We start from the raw sequence: 21,238 nt of genomic DNA on the forward strand, positions 1-21,238 counted from the left end.
GTGGGTCCTGGGTATCAATTGCAGGTTGTCATGGTTTTGGACAAGCTCATTAACCCGCTGAACCATCTTGCCTGCCCAGCAGTTCATACAGATTGCAAGTCAATTTTTCTCACTTTTGACCTTGCAACACCATCTCAGACAGGTTTCCTAATCTCTTCTTTTGTAGATGAGGAAATTAAGGCTTCTAGGAATCAAACAGACATGCCTAAGATTGCACAGGGTTTCTTAGAAGAACTAGGGATTTCCATTACTTTAAAATGCCACCCTTACCACTGATGTCTCAAAGCACTTTTGTTGTTTTCTATAAAATGAAGAGTCAGACTGGACCTAATCAGAAGACAGGTTTGGAAGTACAAACGAGCTAAAGCGCAGTCATTTAGTTCATTACCTAGCCAAGTTCCTTGAAGCTGCACCAGCTTGCAATGGTAGGACAATCTCATTTGAACTCCCAGCCAACTGAGAAATTGAAAGCAGATGGTGGCGATGTTGTTTGGTAACTTGGTGCCCTTTAAAATTAACTGAACCCTTCAAGTGCTGCATTAGATTAGAGGTGACTAATTGGATAAAAGGAAAAGAGCCTTTCAGCTGAAGAGTATTGTGAGAGCCCAGACTGAGTTCCAGAAAAGGAACGCGCAAGAACAACTTCTCCAATAACATTTTCATTACAAAAGTGAAGTTTCAATCTGTTCCCTGTTAAAATAGAGGACAGGATGATGTGTCGCTGCAGCCCGGAAGAGCTTGGGGGCGAATAGAAAGCCCTTTTATTTTAAAATGGGCTTTAACTCTGGCTGAAACTTTCTAGTAGCGAAACCTTTAGTGTTTTATTTTTTAAATGAACACTCGGCGTGTCATCGCAGATGTCTGAGCCAGGAGGGACAGCAGAAGCCCAGGCTGAGTCCGTTCTTATTAATATTAAACAGCCAGGGCTGTACCCTTGAAGCAAACGGGAGAGACACACGAGAGGAGCTGCTGACATTGACAAGGAATCCAAACAGGACTTGCACTATCGGTGTCCACCACGTTGCCGCTCCGTCGCTTAGCCTTCTGGGAGTTGTAGTCTTTGCGGAAGCTGATCTCCTGGAGAGCTGGTATGCTCGGCCCAGGAGGAACCACAAATCCCAGGCGGCACCGGGTCCGGCCCCTCCCGCCCTGGTGTGAGTGTAAACTCACCGCGCCAGGGCGGGCGGCCGGCTAGCGGGCTGAGCCGGGCACTGCGCGGGGCGCGCGGCTTGGAGAACTCAAGGCCCCCCATCTTCGTCAGGTTCCCGGGTCCTGCTCCAAGTTCCAAGCAGTGGAAGGCGGGCAAGCGGGAGCCATGCAGTCCGAATCAGGGATCGTGGCGGATTTCGAAGTCGGGGAGGAGTTTCACGAAGAACCCAAAACCTATTACGAACTCAAAAGTCAACCTCTGAAGAGCAGGTGAGTGGTGACAGCTGGAGGGAGGCGCGGCGGGAGGCCCAGGGGCCCAGCGCCAGCTATCCTGGGACAAGAACTGCCAGTCTCGATAGCTCTGGGACAAGGACCCCGTGCCCTTGCCTTAGGGTACAGGGCGACCTGGCCCCTGGCATTTTGGGTCCTGCTCACGGATGGCTTGCTCGCATCCTAGGGTGTCTGACAGCGGCGTTTGGAGGACACCACAAGTGTCTTGGGATGGCTCACTGAAGCGCGGGGACCCTCGGTTGCAGATGCCAGCTGCTGAGGTGGATGGGGGCTGGGACAGTACCCGGCGCGAGGTGGGGTAGGAGGAGCACCGGACAGGGACGGTGACCTGGTGATACCGGGAGGAGTTTTTCTGAAGATCATAGCAGGCTGAGGGCTCGGGGAGGGAGAGCTTGGGGTAGACGGAGGTCTGATGCTCCGGGGAAGCAATGAACTGGTCTGGAGTCTCTCCTTGTAGTCCAGCCCCTCTGGGACAGATTGCTCCAGGTGGCCTTTAGGTGAAGTTTACCGGGCTTCACCTGCCACCTGCCACAGGGCAGCACCTGAGTCCCTGACGGGACTGGTGGGCGTGTCTCTCCAAGCTGGGCCAACTCTTGGGCATAGAGTTCCGTGTAAATGCAAAAGAAAGAAGGAAGGAAGGAATAAGGAAGGAAAGAGCTATCTCAGAAGTCTGTGGTGGTGGAACGTTTTATTTTTTATTTTTCAACTACACCCATTTAATTCCCAGGCGCTTCAAAACTTAGGAACTGGAGTGAAGCTGTCCCCTGGTCTGGTGCCTCTGAACTCTCAGTACATTTGCAGTATCCTTATACCTCGCGCTACCCTCCATTGCTGCTTGTATCGCAGAATCGCTTATTTTTCTTTTTCATTCTCTTTGGTCACTCCGGACTCCGTAGCACTTATTTGTAATGCTTATGGGGTGGGGGGTAGTTAATGGAATCTGTGACAGGAAAAAAAAACAGCTTTCTTTCTACTCCTTTCAGTTGTGAAATAAAGTAAGGCTAACCCTTGAAGCACCATCACCTTGTCCCTCAGTTGTCACTTGGGCCTAGATGAGTGAGGGGCAGAGGGCCTTTATTTCAGGGGAGTGAAGGATCAGGGAGGCAGAAGTGAGGGATGGAATCGCTGGTGTTGGAGAGAAGGAGGCCGGGTCTTGACTCTGCTGGAAAGTGGAGCCAGGTTAGTTTCCTTCAGGACTGGGGCAGGACCTTGACTCCAGTTATGGGAACAAACTGGTTGGAGCAGAGGCCCTGGCTCCCCTTTGCTAAAGCAGGCTTTTTGCACATGCTTGTGGCAGAGTGGAAGGAAATGTGTTAGGCATTGAGATGCGTAGACTCGGCCTTTCAATGGTGGCTTCTTTTCATAATGGCTATTTTGTACGTGAGCATCGATTGTGTGTGTTTGGTGCTCTGAGTGATACTGTGTAAGGCGTATTGTTGCTTATACTCATTAGGGCTTTATCTGCGTGTGGCTGAAGGGACCAGTGTTTTACTGAGCCGTCCCTGCTTTTGCTTCTATAAGCAAATGCTTACATGGCCAGAATGAGGGTGAGTGTGTGTGTGTGTGTGTGCGTGCGTGCGTGCGCTCCTGAAAGAAATGAATTAACTGGACTGTTTGGAACATTTTGATGGTGGCTGATACATTAAGTGCGTTTTGGGAAGTGAGGAAAATACCTGTGGGGAAAACCATTGGGTGCCCTGACACTCATGTGGAAGATTTTGGTTCTGTTCTTTTTCCACAGCCAGCAAGAATGACATGTAAGAGCACATGTCCTCTGTAGCTAGCTAGCTAGCACAGGGAAGGAGAAATGTGGGTATGTGGGCATAAGCATCTTTGCATGTTGGTGCTAGAAGCAGGGCCAGATAGGATGGAGTAGGTATGTGCTCTTTGATAAACCAGCTAAATAAAAATCTGTAAATAAGTGTCTGGAGTGGGTGACAGTCCCTTATAAATGTTTTGATAGTTGTCCTAATGATGTTATCATTGACATCTGTCATGAGACTTTAAGTAGACCACCTGTGGTTCAGGACCTTCTCATTGCTTGGTTGTGAAAAAAAATTGTAATTAAAAAATTCAGACTCTTGTAACAAGGTTGTTATGGTGTATAAACCAGTGGTTCTCAACCTGTGGGCCATGACCCCTTTGGGGGTGGTTGAATGACCCTTTCCCGGGGGTCACATATCAGATATCCTGCATATCAGATGTTTATATTATGATTCATAACAAGCAAATTTACAGTTATGAAGTAGCAAGATAATTTAGTGGTTGGGGGCTCACCACAACATGAAGAACTGCATGAAAGGGTCATAGCATCAGGAAGGTTGAGAACCACTGCTTCTCGTGTTCCAGGAGTCACTCATTTATTGCCTGTTTCTCTGCTGTGATTTTGACCAAGTCAGTGTCAGTCCTTGCTTGGGCTGTTACAGCAGTCTCTTCACTCTCTCAGTCTTGGCCACTTCTAGTACTTTTTTATTTAGCAGCCATGGTATCGTTGTTACACTGATTTTTTTTTTTTTTTTTTTAGAGCTGAGACCATGATTCAGTCAGTGATGTGCTTGCCACACAAGTATGGAGGCCTGAGCTCTTTTCCAAGAACCCACATGAAAAAGCCAGGCATGGTGCTTGGATGTTGCATTCCCAGCGCTGGGGAAGAGGAGATGAGCTTGCTAGCAAGTCAGCCCATCTGAATTGAGAGGTCATGGATGAAAGTGAGAGGCTCTCAAAGAACAAAATGAAGAGTGACCGAGGGAGATACCTGTAGTTGACTTCTAGTCTTGACATGCATGTCCATACATACACAGACACACACCTGTGTACACAGTGTGCCTGTGCCTATATGTGAACATGTATACACATACATACACACAAACCCAAAATTAAAAAAAAAAAGCATGTGCTTTTCAGTCAGAGAACAAATCCCTCTGGAGACCCTTAATCCTCATTGTAGAAAGGAGTTGTGATTAACCTTCATCAGGCACATTCCAGGGATGTGCTAGCTTCTCTGCAGGACACAGGATAGCTTTTCCAGCAAAGAACCATCTGGGCCTTGTGCTAAAATTCTGGTCAGACCATGTTATTCTCTTGGTCAAAGCCCTCCATGGGCTTTTTTCTCACTCCTTCTCATGGCATAAGGCAGCCTGTGAAGTCAGGCTAGCCTAGGAGGAGCCCAGGCTCTTCTTCCTCTGGACGTTTGCACTTGCCTCTGCTTGGACCACTCTTTGCCCAGATAGACAGTTCTCACTACCAACTCCTAACCTTCCTTTCAGTGTCCTTCTCATGTTTCCTTGCTTCTCATCACACGGATAGTGAGGCCTTCTGTGACCATGGTACTTATAATTACTCTCCCTTCAAACTCTCAGTCTTCCTTATCCAGCTGTGTTTCTTTCATCGTGTTAATGTTATAACTTACAATATCTATTGTATATATATTGTTTATATATGTATCTATATTATATATTATCTATAATATATCTATATAGAATATATTAAAACATACAGATATATTATATAATATATACATATATAGATATATAATTCGTAGGTATATATTATATAGATATATAATATCAATCTTATCTATAATATATTATATAGATATATAACATAATATATAATAATATATTATATCTATATATTGTATATATCTCTATATAATATATACCCATGTATTATATATATCTATATCCATACATACACACAGACATATATATGTATATATATGTATGTATATATATCCATACATATATATCCATATATATATGTCCTATACATATATACATATATAGAGACCTCAGGGCTCTAGGTGGTAAAGTTGTTGCTCTGTGGCTTGTTCACTGGGGAGTCCCTAGAACCTAGAACACAGTTTCAGTGCTTTTGACGTTTTGAGATAGATGATTCTTTACTGTAAAGGGCTGTCTAATGTACAGAATAGTGTCTGGCAGTACATATTTGTTGAACACATGTGGCTTTCTCCTTTAGCATGTCATAAAGGTATCATGGTTAGTTTTTGTTCTTGTATTCACTATTGTGTTCCTTTTGGAATAAATCCCGAGCAGGCGATCTTTAAGGAAGAATTTCCATATACTTCACTGGGACTCAGCCCAGATATTCAAATATTTCAAATATGTTGTTGAACTTCGATTTTGTGAACCCTATTTTGGTTATACTGACTGGTGAAGTGTTGTAGGAAGAGACTCAGTAGGAGAAAAGATTCCCGTGATGAATGGTGTTTTCCTGGGAATGAATTCTCCACAGAGGGTCGCAGAAGAAACAATCACAGATTTACATACTGGCACACCACACCAGGGAAATGTAGAACTGTCCTCGAGCTCCTGGGGACAAGGGGGCAAAGTGTAGGCTTTTTGGTCTGAAAATCAGCCTTGCAGAACACAGTGGCATGGTCTGTGGTCCTGATGGGTTTGCTCTGCAGAAGCCCATGGCTTTGTAGTTGCTGATGCGCTTTTCTTGGGCGGGCTTGGGACCTGGCTTCACTGGGTTCTGGTTTCCTCCCAGAACCAGTTTTAGTGCTGTTTCAGACAGTATTACATTTCCTGTAGATTAGAAATGGGAATGTAAGGGAGTGTTAATCATAGCAAGATGGGATGCTACAGTGATGCCAAGTGTGGATTCAAAGAAGCTTGTGGTGAAAGAGATAAGTAGACTCTTCTGTCCCACACACATCACAAGCCCACTGCCTTTTGCTGATATTTCCCCTTCAGTTTTCATACTAAAAAGACCCTTTTATTTGGTAAAATAATAATCCATGCTTGGCAAAACAAAACTGTCAAGTCAATCTCAGTATCTCCCTCTCCCCTTTCTCCCCCTCTTTTCCCTACCTCTACTTTGTTTGTTTCTGGACTTTTCTTCTTCTTCTTCTTCCTCCTCCTCTTCTTTTTATTCTCCTCCTTCTCCTCCTTCTCCCCCTTCTCTTCCTCCTTCTCTTTCTTCTTTTTGATCGGTCAGATCTTCAGGGGACCATTATAATAAAGACTCTGTCACTGTATTTTTTCCCCTAACTAGCTGGGTGACCTTGGGCAGGCCTGGTGTTCTCTAACTTAGTTTCCTCATCAAGCAAATGGGAGCCTCCTTCCCAGGGACTGTAAGAAAATTAGCAGTGACATTACCTTTGGGGATGGCGCTGGCACACAGTCATCACTCAGCAAATGTGAGTAGATGTGACTCTTGCTTCTTTTTTCTTAGTGAGTGCTGACATTCTGGAAGGCGTTTTTATTTAGTAGATTGTGGCTTCCTTCTCTAAGGCAAGTGCTGTTCTGTAATAACATTTCCTCAATCTTACCAATGCCATTTTGTTTTCCTCCTAACAAAGCGTTCAGTGATTTGTTTTTACATTCTGTCCATCTGATAATAGTTTATTTATGTGGGTTAAAAACTGGCCATGGGTGGCATCAGCACACACATAAAAATACAAAAATCAGCATGTATTTTTCAAGTTTGAGTACTCCCCAGTTAATACCAGTAATGATGGTTGACAGGCATTCAGTGGGTGCCATGTGCCAATCCCTGCTTAGAATGTTTGTATGAATAAGATATACTTTCCCTCAGGCTTATGAGATGGCTCAGTTGTTGAAGGCTAAGGCTCACAACCAAAAGACAAGACACACTTAATCTTCACAAAACCCAGCAGTGCTAAGAACTAAGAACAGTGGTGGTTCTAATTATGACGTCGTCCTGACTGTATGCCAGGAACTCTTCTGAACATAACATGGTGACTCATTTCAGCCACAGGCATCTGTAGTTTTATTGTCCTTTTTTTTTTTTTTACAGAGGGAAACTGAGGCATACCAATTACAGATAGGGCCCCGATTTAAACAGAGGTGATCTAGTTGAATACCCACGCTCTTGTCAGCTAGTGTGTACTGTCCTGTACAAGGCCATGTGCATGATTGTGCAGGTCCCAGAGCCGTAGCCAAAATTGCCAGTGGGGCGAGGGTTAGAGAACATGTCTCATCCAGGGAACACACAAGGCAGAGCGTGGCCTGCTGCGGGCATCGGCAGGGGGGATTTATTAGTGGGACTAGAATTGGTGTGGCTTGGGAAAGTGGTTCTGTGAGTGAATGAGGGAGTATGAATTTGACCTTCAAAGAAAAGAAATACTCAGACAGCCAAGAAGGCATGCGATGGCACGGAGGGCTTGCTCCTCAGTGCTGGCAGAGGCTGGGTGCAGGTAGGCAGGCTTCAGGGAGCCATGTTACTGTTGTGATCGTGGCTTGGCCACTTAGCTAGTGCATTTATTTGGCTTCAAGATACCCAATGCCATGGAATCTCAACAATTAATTTTCCACCTGTAAGATGGGACCAATAGCCCTTATCTTCTTCAGCTTGGTATATGTTTCAAAACAGAGGCAAAAGGATATGTACAAGCTTAGGGTAGCCCATGGGGCTTTTGGTAAATGGTAGCAGCTCTTCCTGTTCTGGTAGAGTTGCCCTGTGGCCTTGTCTGCCCCTCTTAACAGTAACTCAGCTCTTATAGAGGAAGGAGCAAAACAGACAAGACTGAGGTGCTTCAACCTGGCAGATGTTCCAGTCTCATTATGCAGATGAGCTTTGTGATATGATTAGACAGAACACTTGATTAAAGTGGGATCCTAAGTGCTGGTTTTGCCTGTTATTGGAGATTTCCTCTTCCCGAGTGCTGCTATTTATAGAGTTTCTTTAAGTGTGTGTACGTTTAATTCCCTTTGAGTTCTGCAGTGCAGTTTGCACAAGCTGATGTTTAGATCTGCTCCAGTTGTGCAAGAAGTGGAAAATATCCTTTTTTTAGCACAGGTCACATGTACTCACTGTCAGGAACAGGACCTCAGTGTAAAAAAATGCATCTTGGGACAAATCAAAGTTACTAAATATCTCTCTCCAACTGCTTTGTTTCAGAACTGGCAGTATTAGGATAAATAACAGGAAAAAAAATCCTTGGTTACTATTCTTTTTTTGGTCATCTTTCAAGGACAACAAGAGAGAGTTTCATTTGTTTTTGTGTGTGTGCTTGTGTGAGTACTAAGTATAAAATGTGCTGTACTGTTAGGTTTGTCCAACTGAAGTAAATCATGAAAATATGTTTAACCACTCTCTAAGGGCGGGTGATTTGGAGGAAATGATCAAGAAGGCAGGTCAGAGACAATAACTGGTAATCACAAGCTTTTGGTATTAGAACAGTGGGTTTGCAGTTTACTTAGAGGGTTTTCTATGTCTGAATACTGTGTGATTGGAGGAACAAAGTTACGCTAAGACATAGTCTGCACCTCTGCTGATACAGTTGGGCTGGCTTCTCCTCTGGAATTCCCCCCGCCCCGCTTTTGGTACCAGCGTTTCCCAAGGCCAGCTTTGGCTTCTTATGGGTAAAGCCATTTCTCCAGCTTGCTTCCTAGGCTGGAGTTCATTGTTCCTTTGCTCCATTGTTCTCTCCTGTGTTGGGTCAAGCATGCTGTGGAGGATGAAGGTGTACTCCCTTGAGGTGTTCACAGGAGACCCTTGTCCTGAGATTTCCAGTGATGAGCCTCTTTCCTTTCACCGTGCCTGCTGGGTACTTCTGAAGTACTTAGATGCTGTGCTGGGTACTTCTCAAGTGCTAGGTGCTGTGGTCCAGACACACAGGCACAACAGATGTGGCCTTATTGGTGGTTTCCTATTAGAGCTGGAAATCGAGTCAGAGTGAACTGAACAGCAGAGTTGTGGGGGAGGAGGAAAAGGGTAATTGGTGAGAAAAGAGAGCTAGAGCTGAATGTCATTCCTCAATTTCATGAGGGCCCCCAGTCCCGGCCCCCTCAGTTACCCATTCACCTTAAGCATAAGAAACATAGCTGTGAGGTCAGAAGATCCTGGATGTATTTTGTTTTTCTTCTTGCCCCCCTCCCCCATTCCTTTCCCTCCTTACAACAGTTATTTATTAAGCATTTCCACTATGTCTGGGTTCTTGCTGGCTGCAGGGAAAGAAATGTAAATTAGATAGCCAGGGTTTTTACTAGCACTGGGCTTCCATCTTTGAGGTTGGGACCTACCTCTAAGTTAATAATGAACCAAAGAAATGAACAAGGCAATTTTTGGTAACTGTAGTGAAAGTTGAACAGAGCATTATTGGTGGAGTGTGACTGAGAAAGAAGCAGACTGTGTGATGTCAGAAGGCCAGGGAGGGCATGGTGAAGGAAGTGCTTTTGAAGCAAGACCTGATATAATAAGAACCCCTGACGTAAAGGCACACATCTTGGTGCCATCACTCACTAACTCAAAGACTTTAAACAAGTTACCCGATGTCCCTAAAATTCAGTTCTCTCTTGAGTAAAATAACTACCTTGCAAAATTTCTACAATTCATAAAACGTATAAAGTATAAGAAGCAGCTGACATCAGGTTGGCGGTGAGTAGAATTCTCTCTGAATGCCTACTTAGGACTGATTGAAGGTAAGATGTGAAAAGTGGAGAAAGACTAGACATTAATCTTTGTTGTGTGTATTTATAGCTTCTTTTGAGTTTTTCCTTAGTAACAGATGAGTCAAGTTTCATGCTTCTCTGTGTAAAATTAACCCTGGACTAAGAGCAGAGATGGGTCTTACTTCTTACTGTTTTTTTTATTTCCTTCAGAATTGTCTGGTTCTATGCTGTTGTCCCCCCTGTGTCTGCAGTAAAGTCTCATTTGACTCTGCCTGGCCTAGGAATGGGCTTTTGGCTGGACCTGGGGTTACTTTTGGGGGCGTAAAGTCTGAGTATATGAGGCTTCAACAGCAAATTTCACAAACCATGCCCATCCTCTTGATTCTCAACGTGAGGCTCAGCCCTGGACTATGCCTCCTGACCTGAAGCCTTTAGTGCTGGTGTGGAAGTAAAAAGAAGCTAATTTCCCAAGCTCCTCCCAGCTCTCGCCACTGCTCCAACATTCACAGACTGTAGTTTTTAACCCAACCTCTTTGAAAATCATTTCTCCAAAAATCTTGTGGATTTCCATAGCTGTGTCCTTTCAATCACATACTCATGGAATGGTAACTTTCTAAATGTCCTGTATAGTGAGAAAGCCGCTATTTTCAGTTATAAGCAGCGAGTTCTGGTCTACAGGGAGGCATTGGTAGACAGACTGCAGTTACTCTATGAGAAGCTGTGGCTCATTGAGTAATCTCAGGGAGGGCTGTGTGGGCTTCGCCTTCCCTACCCTGCCCCTTCCCCAAAGTGAGTCACTTGCTGAATCATTCACACACATCCCCTCACTTTTCATCTGATCAAGGACATCATTGGAAAAGTGGTTTCCGCCCTACTGGAAAAATGCACAGCTTATATCTGCAGACCATATACTTTCATTGGGGAAAGTTTGGCTTGTCCAAAAGAAGATGTGAGGCAGAAAAGATTTATTTAGTGTAGTGACTTACAAAATGACAGTCAGACAAGGGAGCCATGCTTACTTCAGTCCCTTTTCACATGGGAATCACAAACATGACTTTCTTGTTTAACTCAGGCACCAGGACCATTCAGGTAAAGTCTTCCAGAGAACCTAGCTGACATGTAGCCCCCATCGTTCTTTTGGTAGGACTGAGGTCTCTCTGAAAGTAGCAGAGATAGCACTCTACAGTTAAGTTGGTGAAGCCACACAAGGCTATCTCCATGGTCAAGTCTTAGCCACCTTTCCATGGAAAGGACTGGGTACGTTTTATCTTTCAGTTTTCAGCAGAAGTGACGTGAGCTTCTCCAGTATCAGCTTCCCTCTGTTGTATTTCTGAGCCTGCAGAGTGGCCCAGTACAAATTTTGTACATTGGTCAGTAGAACCCTTTGCCGCCAACTAACTCATAATGCTTTTGGCTGAGAATGACTGAGATAGTTTGGTCATACGATTGTATGACCCTTTAGGGTCCTTCACTTGCAAAGCAATAGGGTGACTTCTGCAGTGCATTCTTGAAAAGTCTATTTAGTTTTGAAAGTATGCATTCACAATATAACCTAGGTGAAGCAAAGCCAGCAAATATGAGCAGCTGGTGCAATTCCTTGTGACATGTCAAATGCAGTTCTGCCCATTTGCTGTGAGGAAACGCACGTGGAGGGTAATTTGAGAGGTTGGCCACTGGCTGGCGTGTCCCAGACAATCAGACTGTAGACTTTTTGGAACCACACCTTGCATCATTCATCATAGCATGGTAATTTCCCTCTGTCACTCCACTAATAATATTTTATCTAGATAAATGCTGGGTGAGCAAATGGTGAATGATGGGAGCTTGGAATGCAGTTCCAGTGATGCAGATTACAAGAGGAAGCTTACATCTGTTGAGTTAGAAGTGAATTGGGAGGGCTGATTGGCTTTGCTTGGTCATCAGAGCAAAGCCACTGAAATGTACAATTTAACGGATGCTGAGTGACAAAGACAATTAGTTGAGTTTTTGTGGGGGCAGTAATGCTCTATGGTACCGCATTGCCTTTGGAGAGTATCCCTTCTCCCCCCTCTTTCTCTCTCTTGATTCTACACATCTGACATCATTCCAGTTAGTTCTCACTGGCAGCCAGCATCCCTTTTCTTATATTCCTCCTGCTGGACAGTTTCATTTTACTCATGAATAATCTCTTTCCCAAGTGCAGTCCCTTCATATGTTGAGCTCTTGTAGTTAAGTTTCATGATAGATGCCTGGTCTCATGTCCTTATCCCAAGGGTTTCAGGGTTGTGCTGGCCAGTGAACCCTAAGTGGATCCCAAGATTTTCTTGGGTACTGCCATATCTCTCTTGTAGCTCTGATAAAAAGTTCGTAGAGAGAATTAACCTCATTCCACAAACAAACCAACCAACCAACCAATCAACCAACCAACAGGTAGTTTTTATCAGTGATCATTGCTTACCTCTGACCTTACAGTACAAGCAACACTCCAGGACTTTTACTGAAGGCATGCTGTGTTACAGAATTTTTTATTCTAAAACAGTAATCCAAGAATAATATAACACTGAGGTATGGAATGTGTGGAAATATATTTGAACAGTGGTTTTCACTCAGGTATACCACCCCCTAGAGGGCTCCTGGAATGATCCACCTCCCTTTCTCAGCTAGTAGCCCAGCACAGGGTCTGAGAAGTCCCATTTTCTAACAAGCTCGTAACTGTTGCTCTGGTAAGGGGCTGAGAGGGTGTGTCACACTTTGAAAACCATTGCCATGAAGAGGTGGTAGGTAGAGGGTGATTTTGCTCAATGAACTTGAAATAGAAAACTTGTGAAGATGTTGATTATAAATATGTATAATGGCCCCTATCAGGTGACAGAATATTCAAATTAATTATGTTTAATTAGAAAAGAAAACTTTTGGTTAAATGACACAAAAATCCAGGGTTATGGATGACAGGTTCATTCAAGAGTGGTTTCTTGAGTGACTTGAAGTTCACCTATCTTTACCCCCCTAAGGACTGGCTCAAATCTCAAAATAGGGGTAGTTTCTTCCCAACTCTGTGAGGGTGGAACTGGAAGCAGACTGCAGTCACTTGACTGAGAGATTGGGTTGAGAAAGAGGGTGATGGTGGTTTGGGGCACGTCCACATGACCGAATTGTTTTCCACTTCTGCTGAATAAAACTTGAAATACGACTGTCGGCCTGTTTTCCCATCTCTAATGAATTCCAGACAGTTTGTAGAGTGTGGGAGCTTCCAAAACAGAGGGGTGGAATGACCGGGCCCCATCAGTGTTTGTTCCATCACACACAAGGCAGCCCTGACATAGCAGCCTCTTTCTCTTTGTTCTAAACCTCACCACACTGTTCATTCCTCTGATTGGGGGGGTGGGTGGGTGTGGGGCTGTGAGAAGGAAGGACAGGGCCAGTGTTGGGTCAGACAAATTAAGTTCATAAGAAAGTTCCAGTCTCTGGGTTTACCAGAAATGCAACCTGCCTCTGTCTTTAGTCCACTTAGACTCAAATGTTTTGAATTATGTGTTTTTGCTGTTGTTCCCCAATGAACTTCTCCAGAGAAAGAACCCTCATCTGTTCTGACCATAAACTAGTTAAGAGTTTTCACCACCAGTTCAGGAAGTCTAAATTTAGGAGACGGTAGAATTGAACTTAGACTCCACTGTTGTGTTTTTTTTTTTTATTTTTATTTTTACTTTTATTTTTATTTTTATTTTTTGCTACCCTTTAGCTGAGTACCCTAAGCTTGTTATCTGTGGGGACCCCAGTGTCAGTGTAGGGCCAAAGTTGCTGATGGATGGGTAGCAACACACTGTGAAATTATGGGGGAATAGTGTGAATCAGTGCAGATCTGTAGTGGTTGGAGACATAGCTTAGGCAGTAAATGCTTGCTGTGGGAGCGTGAGGACCTGACTTTGGTTCCCAGAGCCCATGTGAGAAGGGAGGGTGGCATGTGTTTGTGACGAGGGCTTAGGAGATGGAAGTAAGTGGATCCAGGCATTTGCTTGCTAGAGGACTACTAGCCCTCCGACCCCTCAAACCTTTCCACCCTCCACACAGAGAATAAGTGGATAGCACCTGAGGAAACACCCTTGATATTGACCTCTGCCCTACATATGCACTTGTACAAGTGTGCATACATAGCACTCCCCACAAACGTATCTGTACACACTTGGGCTTTCCCACATACACATACAGAGATGTGAAGAAATCTCTGTGTGTGGTGGTCTACCCAAATCTTGGCAGTTATTCCCTCCTGATTACTCTCATACATGTTATTGATTAAGTTTTTAACTTGAAATGAATTTTAGTAAGGAGGGAATAGTCAAGGCCAGTCGAGAAGAGAAATAAGTCCGTACTGAAGGCCCTAAATAATCACCAAGTTGTATAATCAGCTTTGGGATCTTTGAGAGTTGATTCAGGTCAAATAGTGGAGAACGGTGGGATGCCTCAGAGGGAGGTATTTAAGGCTGGCACGAGCTATTTACATACAAGGTGTTACCCTTGGTTGCCAGCACAGTGTCTGTCTTTATCAACATGTTTCCTTTCATCATAATTACAGAGCATGGCTGGGTGGAGAACACATAAGAAGAGCCACTAATTGGAGTTGTGCAATATCATGGCAGCTCAGTGCTATTGCTGTGTCTGCACAGGCTCCTGTGATTGCTAACTGTCCTATCAAGTCTTGTCCATGATGACTTCCTGCTTTCTGGTCTCACATATTAACATCATGGTTTCTTGGTCTCAATTTGTAGACCAGGCTGGCCTTGAACTCACAGAGAGGCACCTGCCTCTGCCTCCCAGAGTGCTGGGATTAAAAGTATGCACCACCACATCTGGCTCAACACCATCCTCCTTCAGTGTATCCATTATCAGTCAGAAGACCTCATATGCCCAAACTTCAGGATCATCTTTATCTTCCTGTGTATCTTAGGAGATCAGAAACTGAATTTTAAATGTTTTCCTACACCAGTATGATTGCACTTCTTGACCATCACAATTTTCCCCTCCTGAACATGGTAGTTAACCTAGTCTTTAGAAAATAGAAAACAGTTAACTTGAGTAGTAACTATCTTTGTTAGGGGAACAGTTTCATTATGTCCTAGGCATATGTAAAGTCCTTCATCAGTTAGTGGTCAGCCACGTTCCTGGGTTCCAGAGTGCTTGGCTCTTTGATTTTGTGAAAGAGTGAGGTGAGGTCTAGAGAGAGGTTATAACAGATTTAGGTAGAGTGATGCCTCTGATCCCAGAACTCTGGAAATTGAGGCAGGGAAATCTTCAGTGCTAGGCCACTTGGGCAACATATCAAGACCCCATTTCAGAAAACCAAACCGAATCAAGCTGAAACACAACGAAAGACTGCATCATTGCCAGATGTGGTGGCTGCTGTTATGATATTGGCCATCCTTGCTCCCTACAGCATCTGGATGTTCTGGGCTTCTGCTGATGTCTCTGCAGTGAAAACTGAGGGTCTTACATGAAAATGAAAGAGATGGAAAAATCATAGTAGTGTTTATCCACAGGAGCTGTTGATTTTCCCATTGCTCTGACACTACTAAGCACTTAAGTCACAACTGGATTTCCTATGGCTTAAACCCTGACTGTATGGGTGGTCTTAGGTTAGTATGGGTATATGTAGCAGAAATTTGAGTCTATCTTAGTCCTGAATTGTAGAGTCTTTCACGTCTCTTCCCTCAACTATCTGATGTTGTGTAAGTGGGAATGGGAACAGATTTACGAACCAGTTAATGGTGTGTGTGTGTGTAATATATAACATAATTTTATAATTATATCACACACACACACAGAGTTTCTACTAGAATCCCACTTTGCATCCTTAAAAATACAGTATTTTCTCAGGGTGGCTGAAGCCTTGCTGTGGCATTACAACTCGTGTTTTTTAGGGAAACAGTTTCTGTCCTGTATATTATAAGGAAATAAGCAATGTGAAAACTTTCTTCTTTCCATGTGTTGAAGCAAAGATGCACAGAGCCAGGTTCTCTGGGGTCACAGCCATGTGTTTGGAAAAATCCTTGGCACAGGTGAGGATGGAGCCGGAGGAGTGCTGTTTAGACCTATCATGCCTGATTGGTTTCTGAACCTAGAACTTCAGTGAGAGGAATAGATGACTCCATGGAGAGTTAGGGACACAGCTTGAGGGGAAGAGCCAGGCAGCAGTGATGGGACAGTTGTCAGAGTAGAGATTTCTCTCTTTCTTTGGCATCTAGCTGGGTGGATGTTAAGAGATCTGCCTCCTGCTCCGAGTTTTCTGAATCTTGGCTTGGAATTTATTTGTAGCATCCTTGATGTATTTATTTTGCTTTCCGGTGAGGGTATATCTCACACTTACTGAACCCACTGTGGAGTAAGGAAACGATGAGCAAGAGAGTTAGACCGTAGTGAACACTGTTGCACTTGGCCAGTGGATGGGTGGCTTGCAGAGTAGTGAGTGACTCGATCAAGAGTCAGAGGAGGTCTTTCTGGAATAAATGAGCCTGAGTGGTGGTTACTCCAGCTACTCTAGAAATAAAAGTACTTTAAATGGCCATTACAGAGGGCATCCTTCAGCTACCATTGTATTTGAAAGCCTTATTTAAAAAAATAGCCAAGCTCCTTGTGTTTATAAATAGGCCAGCGGTAACATTTTATTGTCTGTGGGTCTACCGGAGAACAGAGAATTTGTTAGTTTGTTGGGCATGCCAAGCACTCAGGACACTGAGTGGCTACCAAATCTTTTTTGAATAAAGAATAACCAAAATGTGTTGGGAATATAGCCTAGTTGCTAGCGTGCTTGCTTAGCATATGTCATACACAACACTGGGTTCTAGCCCCAGCACCAGTTGAAAACAGCTGTGTGGCATACATCTTCAGTCCCAAATCTTCAGAGGTGGGGGCTGGAGGAGCCAAAGGTCAAGGCCATCCTCAGGATATCCTGGGATACACAGGAATCTGTTTCAAAACTAAAACTATAAGAAAACCCTGAACAGGAATTAGATAAAGCTTTTTTATTTGTTTGTTTTTCCCTGATGTTCAGAGGGCTGGGAAATGAGAGAAATGGTTTCAGGCTTTATCCTCATTATTATAATATATATATGTATATATATATATTGTTATATATGATAGTATATTATTATTATTTTCCCTTGTAAATTTTTTTTTGAACCTGAGTTTTCTCTCCTGTATAATAAGACTAATAACAGAATTTCCTTCTTGGGACTGGAATGATGGAATGACATGTACAGTACTCCATACAGTAAATGAGGAGGCAGAGAATTGCTGTTGCTGTTGGTGCTAAGATGGGCAACAAACTACAACCAGCACTAAAAACATCAAATTTGTGAATATCAAATCATTGGCAACAATGAGGTAGTTTCCTGAGAGCACGTGGTCCCGCATTTTTTTATGAACCAGTCAATGCATAGCTCTGTCTTATATGTGTTTCTCTTTATAGGTACTGTATTTTATGGATAGTATCGACTTACTAACATTGAACCGACCAATAATACTAGATCTCATGTCTGAGTAATAACCTGTGTTATCTCCCCACCTGGCAGCGTCCTTGGCATGCAACAGCATGAGAAAGGCAGTGGCTCAGCCTCGGCACTGTGCCTGATGCTGCCCAAGTATTGGGGTCGCCATCACAGAACATAAAAACACACTGACAGACTGTGAAAGGGCACTTGTCTGCAGCGGGCTATGAACGTGGAAACAGGGAGGCAGGTTCTAACCTCATTTGACCTCAGTGGAGAATGTGTCCGTTGGGCTACTTGGATTTCTTCCTATTCTACGCGTGTCTACAATTAACTACAAGAAAGCCACGAATGTTGATATTTGTGATTATGGATGTTAATCACCAACTGGACTTGAATACAGAGATCCATGAATCATGAAGATTGACTCTGCTAAAAATGCTCTTCTGGCAGCCGTATTCCTACAGCTCAGACTAAGGAACTCAGTCTTCCATTTGGCCTGTTTGCTCTAAACATGACCCATCACGGCCAGAATGTTAATATTTTCTGGGATTCACTGGTCGGGTATGGAGCTTTTGACTTCGGTATAGTTTCTGTTGTTCTCTATTTAGGAAGATTGGATATGAGAGTCAAGTCCTGGGGAAAAAAAGATGGGCCAATTATGAGGTCCTTACAGAAGAGTCCAGGAGAAAGCAGATGGTTTGTTCGAAATGCTGGTGTAGATAGATTTGAAGTACCCAGGCCCACCTTGCTCGGGGCCTGGAGCTTACAGGTGGTGATTTTGAATTCCTAAAGCCTATTAGAGTTACCAGCAGTCATTGTTGTAAATGGTAGCTGAGTACTTACAGTAGTGCTTAGGATTCTCCTAAAAGCAGAGAAGAACTGGTTTCAGACACAGGATTTACTAACAACAAGAAAACACAAATAATAATAAACACCAGTAATAGCAATAGCAGCTGCATCTTGAATTCTTAAAACTCTTATTGTGGTTGGAGTCTTGTCTTTTCTTGTGTGTTTGGGTATAATAGTACTATTCAAAGTGTGTGTGTGTGAGAGTGTGTGTGTGTGTGTGTGTGTGTGTGTGTGTGTGTTTCTAGTCCTGGGGTGAGGAAGATCACCTCTGTTATTTTTTTTACTACACCATTCTGTGTTAGAAATTGAACTATCAGGAATGAATCATTTGTACTTAAGTGAATTTTAAACCCACCAAGCCATCTAGTATCCACCATGGTGTAAGGTATTTAAAATATTTTGTATAATATAATTCTTCCATGAGGTTGGCAGGCTCCCATTTTATAGATGGAGAAACGGAGGCTTGCCTGTCTTCTTTGAATCCTTGGCTATGTTAGGCCACGCAAATAAAGATTTAAACCCAGGACTGTCCAATTTGAGCGTTCACCTCTTTCTACATCATGCTGCAGTAGGTGCTGGCTATGTTGTGGCTCAGAGGGAGTGGCAGGTGTGATCAAGGGTGACAACTCATTGTTTTTGGAATGGAAAGAGGACTAGGTTTCTGATGAAGTAAAGACCAAGGACTCAGGGTGTGGCTGAACATCTGACTCCAAGATAAATAGATCTATGTATTAAAGGTGCTCACAGCATGCCTGGATAAAAAGTCCTTTGTTCTCCAAGCTACTTCTGAGGAAGGAAGGGGAGATAGGGTGTGATGGCTCCCAGAAAGGTAGCAGAAGATAGCATGTGGGCCCCTTAGTCACTCTCAAGGGCATTGTGGGTAAGTTGTAGGTCCCCTCCCCCCCATTCCTTTTTAAAGCTTTTCTTTTGAGTCTTGCTTCCTGATGGCTTCAAACAGCCATCAAACACATAACCCTAACATCTCCATGTTTTTCATTAATTTCTCTTACCTCCCCACCCCCACCAAACTTGTTAATTGCTTTTCTTGTGTGCCTTCATAAAGTTGTAGCCAGTCTGTTCCTTTTCGGACTGTTTATCTTTGACATGCCAGAGTTCTTGAAACATCGTAATGTTGTGTAATGAGCATAACTTCTGCCTTGACATGTGGGTGTTAAGAGCATTAGTCATTGCAAAGCATTGAGTTAAATATTTTCAATAAAAGGTTGTAATGATCTAACAGAGAGGAAGAAGCTGTAAACCTCCCGGTTGATGGCTTTAATGGTGAGCCATGTACTTAGTGGGTTCCCCAAGCAAGTTGGGATCCATAGCACAGACGCACAAGCCTTCTCACTCTGTATAGAGGGGGAGATGAGGGATGGACAATTCAAAAGGACTTCATTGTCACATGTGAAGAAAAGCACCAACTGTTCAAGTCTCCAGAGAGTCCTTATCTGTCACATATCTTTAACTCCCACAGGAAATGTTAAAGCCTTCTGGGAGACATTATCAATAAGGGACTCCTGGGCTGTGTCTTAAGCCTCATTAAAGGCCCTTAGCCTTGTAATAATGATCAGTCAGTATTGGAGAGCCATCAGTTCTCGACAGCACTGTGGAGAGCCAGAGCTTTCGCGAGTGAATGAAAACGCCTGCACCTATCAAGTTGGTTTTATGACGAGTTTTGGGCAGCATTACTCACTATGAAACTATGTTCCTGTTGCCCTGGTTTATCTCCACAGACATCTCTCCATGGCAGAAGGTTGACTACTTGTCTCTCCGTGTCTCTGGGCATCTGAAGATGGCTGAGGTACATTGCTTTGGTCCTTTCTGGGGAGTGTGTCACAGCCACTGGCCTTCTGAAAAGATTGTGTAGAAGAGTGTTTTGGCTATCGCTTTTTTTTCTTTCTTTCTTTTTTTTTTTTGGATGGCGGGCTGTTTTGTTCATTGGGCTGAAGGTTTAAATGAGATTGTGGGATACTCTCTTTTTCTTTGCCAGAGATCTTTAGTTGTTTTGTCAAACCTCAGAGCTATGTACCTTTGCCTTCCTAGAAAGTTTGCAAACAAGGCGATTGTTTTCATGTCTAGGCAGTATCTATGGCTGGTGTTAACGTAGTTCAGCACTTGATGTTTTCAAAGGAGATCTGAGGCAAGTATTTCCCTTCTCGGAATCATTTGCTCTTGTAGCAAGGCATCTTGCACTTATTGATCGCTATTTTCATGATCTAATAGGCAATTGACATTTTCGAGACTGGAGGATTTCTGAAGGGGAGATCTATTCTTGAAGTTTACTTTGTATCTTTTCCTTGGAAGAGATCTCTGTCCCCTTGTATAAGACATCACATTTATTTGTCTCTACTATTCCTGAAATCTATAGATAAAGACACACTTTTGAATGGGAGCCCAGTAACCTGTTGATGTAAAGTGTATTTTACCTTTTATGATTACCATCATTAGCACCTCCCTCTTTCCTGGCTGGGTTCCCTGTCATTTTAAGCAGGCAGCAATTACAGGTTTGCTAAAGAAGCTGGCTTCTGCTGCCAAGGATCCTATTAATTATCACTCTATCTCTGATTTAGCCTTCCCACTGTTGAGGGAAGGCACATGTAAGCCTGCTGCCGAGCGGCTGCAATGGGATCCCCATCGTAATCTCCCTGAGCCGGTTGGGTGGACTATGTTCAGCCAAAGGGCCAGAGTGGCCCTGGTGAGTGTTGTCAGCTTCCTTCTGTAGTTGTTAAGTTGGTCATGTTTAGTGTGGTTGGTTTTCTCCTGATTCTGACCGAAGAGCCAAGTAAGAGCCTTTACTTTGGGATCTCAGACCTATTTCCAGTCTGTTCTTGAAGCTAAAATGAGGCAGCTTAGAAACGTGTAAGTGCTTTCCTTGCCCGCTGATTTCTCTGTGGGTGAAGAGCAAAGAAGAGACCATGGAATTGACTCTATGCCTCTCTTCCAGAAGGTAATAATACAGATGTTAACCAGTGAATAATAGCACAGATGTTGACCAGGGAGTGTATCTTAGTTACTGCTTCTCTCTCTCTCTCTCTCTCTGTGTATGTGTGTGTGTGGTGTTAGGACATTTCTTTATTTAATACTGGATATTTTCTCTCTTTGCTC

The 21,238-nt window shown here is 43.6% G+C and overlaps 1 protein-coding gene across 7 annotated transcripts in view; it reads left to right on the forward strand.

Moving 5' to 3' along the window:
* The first annotated feature begins 1,013 nt into the window (after window positions 1-1,013).
* Mitf (melanocyte inducing transcription factor) overlaps window positions 1,014-21,238 on the forward strand; it is a 210,034-nt gene continuing 189,809 nt past the window's right edge. Inside the window, exons 1-2 of one of the 7 annotated variants that reach the window (XM_060383841.1) lie at window positions 1,349-1,419; window positions 19,867-19,934. Coding sequence is in view for 5 of the 7 variants with exons in the window: in XM_060383839.1 (XP_060239822.1) it covers window positions 1,316-1,419 (104 nt within the window). In the remaining 2 variants the exon portion in view is untranslated. The other 6 variants (XM_060383839.1, XM_060383837.1, XM_060383838.1 and 3 more) reach the window with 6 other exon arrangements.

The sequence above is a fragment of the Meriones unguiculatus genome, chromosome 5 (assembly GCF_030254825.1).
Source record: "Meriones unguiculatus strain TT.TT164.6M chromosome 5, Bangor_MerUng_6.1, whole genome shotgun sequence".
Taxonomy (NCBI): domain Eukaryota; kingdom Metazoa; phylum Chordata; class Mammalia; order Rodentia; family Muridae; genus Meriones; species Meriones unguiculatus.